Consider the following 11,072-nt stretch of genomic DNA (forward strand, 5'->3'; position numbering starts at 1 on the left):
TATTGTTAAACTAAGACAAAAAATGCCCTCAACTATATTAAACATATCCCAGTAGAAAACTACACCATCTGTTTCAAATTGTTTGATACATTTGCTTTTTACACGTTTACAAAGGCACATTTTCTTTGTCTAATAACTCTAGTTGTGTATATGTAAAAATTTGAAATTTTTATAGTATTAGTTAAAACGAATCTAACAAGACCCTACATGACTATATATTTCTTTATGTATTGAGAGGAATTTTAAAGATTCTCTCAAACTGTAATGAAAATTTTATTTACCAGGTACTTATAATGTGAAATAGATTAAAATGGCCAAAACATCTGGAAAATCAACCCCTATTACCGCGCTTCCTTTTCCTGGTTCTACCCTGAGGTACCGAGAAAGCTTCTTTATGCATAATTCCCCACAACTTATCAAACAGCAAGCGCGAATCTTTCTTAAAAAAGTCGAGCAATTCCAGATACAAATATAGCGAATCTTCTTTCCATGCTTCTTTCAGCTCAGCAAAGCTATCAATTGTTCTACCCCTCAACTTGCTTATAAGATTGCTCACTCGTTTCTGACCCAATGCTTCTGGCTTCAATATGATGCTCGGCAAGCTTACTAATACATTCTTCACAATTTTTAAGCAAGGTAGGACTTGACCATCAAGCAAAGCATAGGCAAAGACTTTAGTACGTTCTTCATCATCTTCTATTGGCACTTTGTCCGGCGGGAGTTCCCACATGTGACGACAGAAATATGGAATCACATGATTGAATACCTGATCACAATGAGGGTCGTAAACAGGTTTTTGATTTGTCGAAGGTGCTAAATATTTGCATAATAAAGGCCCAGAAAGTTTCGCCAGCCACTCTGGATTCACACTCGTTGCTCTGTAAATGTATGGCCGTTTCGTGCAATTCAACTCATGATACACCAAAAACTCAGGAGGTGCTTCATGGACAGATGACCAGTGACCAAGAAAAACTGTTCCTTTAGCCATCGATGATGCCTGATAGCGAATGGCATTGACTTTTCTATCTCCGTCTGATGATTCCCTGGCGCTTGTGCGCTTGGCAACCATATCTATCCAACCAGCACATATAGCTTCGCACAAGATGTTCTCCTCCTTTTGAGAGAGGGGATACTTATCAGAAGCTACTGCCCAATTATCTTCGACGTCTTTTATGGTTCCATGAGACCATGAAAACTCTGGCTGCACCCTTTGATTTCTCTCTTTGAAGACTATATTTAGTAGTTGCTTTCTCAGCTTGGACAATTCTACCATAATTTTAAGGTTCAGTGTGTTTTCTTTGCAGAATTGAGTTCTGTTCCTAGACTGCTCAAAAAGCTGTAAGGTATAAGCTACTGTCAAAGCATCACTCTTAGGCTTGGCAAATGTTGCAGAACAACAGTTAGCAGATTCTCTCATTTGTTTCATCATTGATTTAGCATGCTGGTCTCTGCTTTTCTGGCTTCCCAAAAAACCAGATTCATGTTCCTTATCCTGGTCCTCAGTATTGGTTTGACTTCCTTCATACCTAAATGAATAAGGACTGTCAACGCTCAAGGCGGTAGCTGCAGCCACTGCATAACCCAGAACCAGATTTGGTCGTACAGAACCCCTCTTTTCTTTCGACAACTGTATGGCCTGCAGGAGCAATCTCGAATGTCGTGGGCTTATTGGATACTGAGCCATTGTCTTGCCCAAAGGTGTCACCCTACACTTACTATCCAATGCTCCAAGATACATTAAGCGACTCTGTGCTTCCCCTAACGCTTCAGCATCTGGAGGGGTTGGGAATGGGAATTTTGCAACCTAACATATACAAAAATACAATTTGTATCAGAACAGATTTGCGTGTACAATCCAGAAGATAAAGCGGATCAAGCACCCAGACCCAGGACTACTTTCTTACAAATAGACCTAATAATAAAACACTAGACACCTAGCAGCTACATGGTACAAGTCCCAGTATAACTGATGCTGAAAAATCCTATGGTGACAAAAAAGAAATGTGCCGGCATGCAATATCTTTTACTGAACACAAGGGACTCTGAACCAAATGGGACAAAATAATGGGAACAAGCCAAAAAGGGACCCTGAACCAAATGGAACAAAAAGATTTTTTTTTTTTTTTTTTTGATGCATACAATAAGATTACTGTACCAGCAAGGCAGCAACAAATCTAATCTTTAAACAATGTACATGGTACCAAAGAAACCATACAATTTTAAAATCCGCAGCATAGCCAGACAATTGTTAGATAAAAAGGAGCTCAACCTTATATATTTTTCGTGTATCTCTTTTATATGCATAAGCTGCACAAGATACAAAAGCATGCAAGTAACAAAGAATTCTGGCTTTCAAAAAAAAAAAAAACAATTATTGGTTAATCATATTGCCCACATTACTCCTAGACTAGGCTTCAGATAATGGAAAATTGTTCTTAACAGAATAAACAAGAAAAAAAAAAGACCACCGAGTGGAGAAGTTCAATAAACTCACATCCATCATCTGTATCACCACTATTTTTCCCCAAAAGCAAGGCCACTGCTGGCTCCTACTATTTTATTGCAGACTTCGAATATAAGTCACCATAATGAATCCTCAACAATTTATCAATATATGGTGTCAAAAAGACCTATTGTGCACTTAGAATATGTGATCAAACGATTAACCTTTTTCCAAACAAGAAGATCCATCAAAAGTAAACATCAGGCAATAATAGATATGAAGGACACTGACCTTTCCGATTCCCATAGATTTCAAAAGGAGAACAGCATAATCAAGAGGCATTTTCAAGATATCGGGAGTTGAAAAGTCTGGAAACAGATTAGTAAAGGCTGCAGAAGAATAGAGGCAATAACAATGACCAGGTCCTGTCCTTCCTGCTCTTCCAGCACGTTGAGAAGCTGATGCCTTACTTGTCCACTTAATTCTATATGATTCAACACCATTAGATGGATTATACTCCTTCACTTTTTCCCTTCCAGTGTCAACCACATATTGTATCCCAGGGATTGTCAAAGAGGTCTCAGCAACATTGGTAGCAACAACAACTCGACGCTCCCCTTCCTTAATTTTCTCAAACACACGAAGCTGAGCTGCTTCTGGAAGCTTAGCATAAAGAGGCAAAACATCTAATGGACCAATGAGAGGACCCTTTCTATCTGCGTTTTGCTTAGTCAAGCTGGAAGGCTGACAAGAGCAAACATCCTGGGTTGCAGAAATTTTCTCGTTTCTGTTGTAATCTGATGATGAAGCACTCTTTTCTGTCAAATTCTCAAAAGCAGCCCTCAATGATTCAGAATTCACAGCTTCAGTAATATCAACAATGTTATTAGCTACTTTACAAGACTTGTGAACTTCAAAATCACTTCCAATATCCAATTCACTATCTTCCCCAGAACTAACGGCAAAATATGCATCCCCATTGTCTGATCCATCATCTTCGAAATCACTTCCAATATCTGATTCACTATCTTCCTCCGAAGTGAGAGCAAAATACGCCTCGTTTTTGTCTAATTTATCCCGACATTCATCATAGCAACTGAACCTGTCCATTTGTTGTTTATTATTGGAGCTTGAAACAGTATTAAGGACTTCATCACTATTTTTCAAGTTATACCCACCGATTACAACCGTGCCAGTCACTTTAGTTGCCTCAGACTCTTCATTAACCTCAGAACTTCTGGATACAAATTTCATCGAAGCTTGACGAAGCATATGGCATAAAAGCTTTACTTCCCTTTGGCCAGTAACAAACACCAATATGCCACCTGGAGGTAGCAGCTTGTGAATTTTTAATACTTTCTTATAAGCTTCACCAATATAGTCTATGAGCTCTGTTTTCTTTAAGAAATGTTTTGTCACAGGAAACTGATTTCCTGGGATGTTTATAACTGGCGGGGATAAAGGGAATATCCGTTTCCCTGAAGTGAAATCCTCAACCCGCAAGGTAGCACTCATCAAGATCAACTTTATAGGATATATTCTATCATTAGGCTTATATTTTTCTATTCCATCTTGCTGCTGTTTCTCAGCTTCTTCCTGAAAAACATTAATCAAAAAGTAAAGGCTTCTGCCCAGTGATGATGACGATGATGATGTGCGTCTGTGTATATAAATAGGAGGAGAAATCTTGTTCATCCATCTGTAATCTATGATGTTCGCAATACATATATAGAATATTTACAATCTATTCAAATATTTTTCAAAAGAAAGAATAAAAAAAAAAAAAAACATTATGGCAGGTATTAATGTCCATCTAATATATATATATAGTTGTCAACTAAAGTATTAAAAAAAAACATTAATACAAAATGTATAGATGTTGATCAAAATATAGTCACAAGTTTCTTTGTTGCCAATATGTAAATTCAATACCATTGTCATCTTCATAATTAACAACTTTTCTGAGGCAAACAGATGAACAATATTGAAAAATGTAAATAAGTTTTAAATAAAGTAATAGATGAATTTTATTATTAATTAGGTAGAAAAGCTCATGGAGGAAAAAACAAAAACAAAAATCAAAAAGAGATTATCCTAATAACAGATCTCGTGCGGTACCATGTGGTCTTCATTGATATACACTATCACTTGAAGTTAAGCAACAACTTCATCTTTTATAAGCTGATACCAATCATTAGTGTATATTCACACAAGCAAAATCATTTATAAGCTTCAACAGTTCAAAGTAACTCTCATTAGAACACACTCTCTCCTCAACCTAACCACCTTTACTTTTGCCTTTTCAACATGGTAAGCATTCTTTGAAAAAATCTACATGGTAAGCCTTACTTCTGTTCTAGCTTATTCCGTAAGCTTAATGGTTATAAACGTTTACGGCCATAAGTTTGGGTTTCGAAATTGTCTTGAATTGCGTGCATTGGTTTACATGCCAAGAAAATTAGTCTGGCTAAAGTTTTAGAGGTCATTATAACCCTTAGAAGTTTGGCAAGCAAATCAAGGCAAACCCGAAGGTTTTTTTTTCCAAATTTTGACCTCATATTTGACCGCTAAGGACTAAAATGACCCTTGAAACTTTAGTCGAGCTAAATTTTTAGCACGTAAATCAACGCACGCAAATCGAGGTGATTTTGGAACCCAAACTAATGGCCAAGTAAACGTTCTTAACCAAATAACTTACGGAATTAGCTAGAACAAAAGTACAGGCTTACCATGTAGAATTTTGTTTAAGAATACTTATCATGTAGAAAAAGCAAAAGTAGAGGCTTACCATATAGAATTTCGCTATCTTTTAGGTCTACTTATGCATTAAGCCAGTAACAACATTATTTTCTTCTGTTGCTACCAGTAGGTCCGGTATCTTAATATTTTATCACTAGAATTCATACAAATTTCATCAGTTCGAGTTATCTATCATTCTTTGATCCAATGAACGATGAAAAAAATTGTTTGAATATTGAACTTTAGCGAAACAAATTTTTAAAATTTGAAGGTTTGTAGTATCAATCAAATTGAGGCAATTTGTTTCAAGCAAAATTGGTTGCCTTCAAGAAACAAAACAGCAATTAAATTGTTTTATGTTACGTCTTGAACCAAGAATAAACATATTTATGAATCATAATATTGTAAGAATCGAATTCCTACTCGTTTTTGAGTTCTATATGTTGTGTTTCAAAAAGTTAATTTGTTGTTGCATATGATTTATCAATCAAATTGAGGCAATTTGTTTCAAGCAAAATCGGTTGCCTTCAAGAAACCAAACAGCAATTAAATTGTTCTATGTTACGTCTTGAACCAAGATTAAACATATTTATGAATCATAATATTGTAAGAATCGAATTCCTATTCGTTTTCGAGTTCTATATGCTGTGTTTCAAAAAGTTAATTTGTTGTTGCATATGATTTATAATAGATGTTGCATATGTTCTGAATCCTAATTTGTTCTCATAGAAACATACTAGTTTTACATGAGATAAGTGTTTCCACTAGATTCCAATAACACAAGGGACTAAATGCCAAAGTCCGCCATAAAAATGTGCAAAAAAAAAAAGCCATCGTAAGGAGAAGTGGAGAGAACAGTGGACACAAATGAAGCAGATCAAACCATCATCCAAAATAAGCAAAACCAATTCAATTTTACTTGTTGCTAGTCCTAGAAAGATAAATTAAAAAACTTGAGAAAGAGTACCTGGCGAAACTTAACAGCACGAGAAAGCATCCCAACAAGTATGTCTGTGTTTAAACTCCTTTCATGAGCCTCATCCAAAATTATGACAGAGTAATGCCTCAACATAAAATCACTCTGCATCATCAGAAGATTTGAAAAAAATGGTAATCCACAACAGTACCAACAAATCCTGCAAATCGAATGAAGAAAAAACTAATGCAAAGATGGGACTTTATTACATATGGGTATTGGCTTATCTGAAAGCAACCTTTGACGACTATTATGATGGTCCATTGCTAGGGTTAGAGGCAAATTATCACAAAAAGAAGAAGAGGAAGCATGAGATGAGAGAAGAAAGAAGATGGAGGGTGGTTTTTTGACAATATATTTAATTTTAAATTTTTTAGGTTAAGTAGATTATTAGAAATAGAGTTGGAATTTAGAGATACAACAGCAGTACCCATGATATATCCATTTACAGAGTAGTTCATTTGATTATAATTTTGTTGGGTAAGATCATGTTTCTTTAGTTAGTGACTAGTCCTAACCATGTCAGGATTCGGTTGTTAAAATTAAAAAATAAAAGAAGCCTAAATCTGTACGCATTTTCGGGCCATGGAATTAGATCGAACACCCGATGAATTTTCTAGAATATTTTTGTGTTTGAAAGTGCCTCAAAACTAAAGAACCCCTTCAAATTGGTGAGTGGAAAAATAAAAGGAAAAAAAATAAAAAAGATGAGTGAGACATGATTTGCACTTATGAATTAAGCTCAAAAGTGAAACCGAATTACTCATCCTAAACCCTCCTAATTTGACATGGGCGAGTTGTTAAACAATCGAGTGAAGAGTGTTTTGCTCTAAGTTTTATCCCTTTCATTTTATTTTGAAGCACAAGCGGTCAAGCGCGTGGTAAAACACAATAACAATTCCTTATTTCATTCAGTAGACTTCACTATGGTTTTGAGGTTATACTTATTTTTCAAACTCTCACCCAAAAATAGTTCAAGATCCAATTTTCTCAATATTCGAAAAGCTTCACCAAAATAAAGGAGCAAATCCTTATCATACCTTCCACTTTCATTTAAACTTAAAAAGAGCTTGATTAAGATTTTAGTTGAGAGTTGAGACCAAACTTTAGTATTTATACAACTTAGTTATAACCTTAACATGCTAAGCTCATCAACCCACCAAGAGACTAAACTATTGCAGCTTATTTGTTAAGCTACTTTTTTTGAGCCATTTTCACTAGACCAGAGACCTGCATAACTGTATCTGCTATACGCAGAGAAGAAAGAACATATAGTTGCAAGTTCAACACTTATTTAGTGTCAAAGAAATAAATCAAAAAAATTAAGAATGGTTGCAACAATAGATAAGTTATGTTGTTAAGGTTATTTATCATCTCTTGGGTTTTTAAATATAAAGATATTAATCTATTCTCATCTTTTGACCATTGTATATCAATATCTGGTCTCCATGATTCAGAGGTTTCGGGAAGCAGGTCATCTGCTAAGATTGTTTTGATAAATAAACAAAAGGAGATTAGGAAATCTTAATATAAAACCTTCAGTTCTTGAAGCAGAATCCCATCAGTCATAAATTTGATGGAGCAGTTATCTCCAACGCTTCTGTCGTGCCTGACTTGATAGCCAACCTCCTTACCAAGTTGTAGTCCAAGCTCAAATGCTACTCGTTTTGCTGTAGAGAGCACAGCAACACGACGAGGTTGGGTTATACCTATAATACCACTTCTCATAGGGCATTTTCCTGAACCATAGCCAGCTTCATAAAGAAACTGCATATATATTACATCCATAAAAGGAGGAAAAATATGTTATATGAAGAAACTGCACACGAAATGCATGAAAGCAATTTTTGTTGATCTCACCTGAGGAATTTGAGTGGTCTTGCCACACCCAGTCCCTCCAGAGATAATCACAGTAACATTATTGTTTATAGTTTCCATTATTTCCTGCTCCTTCATAATTATTGGAAGCTCCATTCGCCCGCTTTCCACATCTTTTGGTCGTGAAACATGTATGAGAGTAGTAACATTTTCACATCCTGGGAAAGGACTATCACCTACACTATTTGTTGTGTAAGTATCAACTCTGGTCTCATAATTTACTTCATCCTGAACCAGTAGCCAAAATTATTTGGCCAAGAAAAAACAGTATCAATATGTGAAAAATAAAGTGATAAGTTAGCATGAATAAAAAGCCATAAATGTCCACCTTCAATTCCCAGGGTAGCCAATTAATTCATGCAAGATAAAGGGTACTCGTAAAAACATACGAAGTAGTTTCTCCGGATTTTTAAATTGCAACATGTGCTCTTGGCATGCACTTAGAGGAAGCAAATTGAGTGGATAAAGGAACAAATTTTCTAAAGGCAAAATTGGTTTTAACCACCTAATAAGTACCTCATTTTGAAAATAACCACCTTGTATGTTTTTTTTTAAAAATAACCACCTTATATCTCCCTCAATTTTGATTTCACCACCTTAATCTAACAGCCACCCCAATTACCACCTTCGATCGCCCCCATTGCCACCCCAAACCACCGGCGAGCCACCCCATCTCATCATCAGATCACCCCCGTCCACAATCAAAACCTAAAACCCCTAAATTCGAATAAAAAATGAACCCAAATTCAAATTTTGTGGCTTGAAACCAAGATTTCGATGGTGTTGATGGTGGTTCTAGGATGATGGTGGTTCTAGGATGATGGTGGTGTTTTCGGTAGTTCTAGGAGCTGGGGTGGCTCGCCGGTGGTTTGGGGTGGCAATATGGGGTGGTCGAAGGTGGTGATCGGGTGGCTATTGGATTAGGTGGTGAAATCAAAATTGAGGGAGATATAAGGTGGTTATTAAAAAAAAAAACATATAAGGTGGTTATTTTCAAAATGAGGTACTTATTAGGTGGTTAAAACTAATTTTGCCTTTTCTAAACATCGATAAAAGGAAGGATTAGGTTAACCATATTCAAATTGATAAATTAAATATATCAGTTTATTTACCCTGATTGCTTCCACGAATTGAATACCAAAAGCACATGTTGCAATTATTTTAAAAAATAAAAAATATATAAAAGGAGAAAGTAAAGACTTGTCAATATTTCAATTCAGTTTCACATTAGCTTTTCTTTCCTCCAACCCATCGATAAAGATCAATGAAAGAACACACACAATCTAAACAACTTATCAGACATGGGTAGCCTCTTACTTCTCGATAAGGGTTGAAGATGGAACCTGAAACTAAACTCAACGCAGTATAACAATAACCAATGTGGATATACACTCAAATACCCCTATTATATGCAACTGCTAGTACCTCAATTCGCAAAACATGTATTAAATCCTACGTTACGTGGACTCTTCAATTTACTTCTTTCATACTTGGACATGGGTATAGATGCTTCATTTTAGGACAAAATCATTGAGAATATGTAGCCAAGTCAAACACTTAAACACAAACTCAAGTCAGATATGGGTATATCCGTCCTAATAACATAGATAAAATTACAATACAGCTAGATACGTTGGACACTTCTAGATGTCATCAGCAATATTATTATAGACAACTGAACTGAACATTATTTTATTTGATGAGAAGGTAAGCTAAATTTTAAGGATATTATTAAAAACCTAGATTTAAAGGGCTCAAGGCGCACCAAGGCCCAAAGGGTCCTTGAAGCCTAGGCGCGAGGAGCAAGTCTAAGGCGCACCTTTTTTTTTTTTACCTAATTTGCTATATAAGTGTTATTGCTATGGTGTTAATTTTTCACTAAAAGAAGCTCAAATTTAAAGAAAAGTAATCAAAGCTTTTCTTTTCAAGTATTATGGAAAACTAACATGTAAAAGAAGGAAGTTTGAAGGAAAACAGTTCGCCGGCATACGTTGCCATAAGCTATGGAACCTTGCAGAAGTTTTTTGGGGTATATGATTCTCAATAATGTTTGCATTACTCAAATATTGATGTAGAAAAGGAAAATGTAGCTCCTATGCTCAACTGAATATCATTCAAAAGGTAGTCTTTCACTGTCTGCAGACCAATCAATATTGACAATGAAGAAAAAACTTACATCCATTGCTCAATCAGGAAGCCCAATGTCTGCTTATACAGCGGGGTATGGTCTCAACTATCTAATTTCTGCAAAAACAGATGAACAAATGTTACAAATTGTAACCTGGTCCAATAAATAAAGTTATTCGGCTTCATGAAACAACCATCAAACAACAAGAAAATCCACATAATCATTGGTAGTAATTAATTAACTATCCTACAAAACAAAAGATGAATTAACTAAACTAGAAAAAACCAAACTCATAAAACAAAAGGAACGATAATGGAATGTCACCCAAATTAACATGAGTTCATGACCAATTTCAAACCAACAACAAATCAATCAACAAAAATAAATCCACAATCACAAATTAAACTTTCACAAGTATCATAATTCAGTAATTCACAACCAAACAATGTAAATTGTAAATATTACCTTTTAAAAAAACTTAAACTAAAACGCAGGCTCGCAGAGTCGCTTCCTCTTCGTGACTCCTCTTCCTCACCAATCGTCGTCGTCTGCTCCGACGAGTGCGAATGTACGGTCGACGTCGTCGTCTCTCCGCCGCCGAGTTTTGGGTTTCTCTCAATCTCTCTTCCTCAGTCTCTCTCATCAGCGTGGTTTTTTTCAATTTGTTTTTAAAAAACTTGACGCGTGCGGCTGAGCGTTTTTTTTTCCCCTTTTTTTTTCTTTTTTTTTTTTTTAAAAAAAATTCTAGGAAAAATTGATTTAATCAGTCCCAACTATGGGCGTCCTAACAAGAACAGTCCCAATTATCATTTTTTATTGTTCGGTCCCAACTTTGAAAGGTGTTTTACAATAGTAGTCCCAGCAGGTAAAAAACCTGCTGTAGCAGGTAATTTGCCATTTTTTAAATT

The 11,072-nt window shown here is 35.6% G+C and overlaps 1 protein-coding gene across 3 annotated transcripts; it reads right to left on the reverse strand.

The window, feature by feature from the left end:
• Nucleotides 1–2: 2 nt before the first annotated feature.
• LOC104883401 (ATP-dependent RNA helicase DEAH13) lies at nucleotides 3–10,825 on the reverse strand. Of its 3 annotated transcripts, XM_010667924.4 has the most exons (7): nucleotides 10,630–10,825; nucleotides 10,213–10,280; nucleotides 8,019–8,264; nucleotides 7,695–7,925; nucleotides 6,150–6,263; nucleotides 2,735–4,039; nucleotides 3–1,804 (listed from the first exon to the last, which is right to left on the reverse strand). In XM_010667924.4, the coding sequence occupies exons 2-7, from the start codon at nucleotides 10,216–10,218 to the stop codon at nucleotides 332–334; spliced, it is 3,375 nt and encodes a 1,124-aa protein (XP_010666226.1). In that variant the 5' UTR covers nucleotides 10,219–10,280; nucleotides 10,630–10,825; the 3' UTR covers nucleotides 3–331. The 3 variants fall into 3 exon arrangements, with proteins under 3 accessions (XP_010666226.1, XP_048498566.1, XP_048498567.1); XM_048642609.2 differs by lacking the exons at nucleotides 10,213–10,280; nucleotides 10,630–10,825 and having other exon boundaries at nucleotides 7,695–7,912; nucleotides 8,019–8,150; XM_048642610.2 differs by lacking the exons at nucleotides 10,213–10,280; nucleotides 10,630–10,825 and having other exon boundaries at nucleotides 7,695–7,897; nucleotides 8,019–8,147.
• Nucleotides 10,826–11,072: the final 247 nt, after the last annotated feature.

The sequence above is a fragment of the Beta vulgaris genome, chromosome 4 (genome assembly GCF_026745355.1).
Source record: "Beta vulgaris subsp. vulgaris cultivar EL10 chromosome 4, EL10.2, whole genome shotgun sequence".
NCBI lineage: Eukaryota > Viridiplantae > Streptophyta > Magnoliopsida > Caryophyllales > Amaranthaceae > Beta > Beta vulgaris.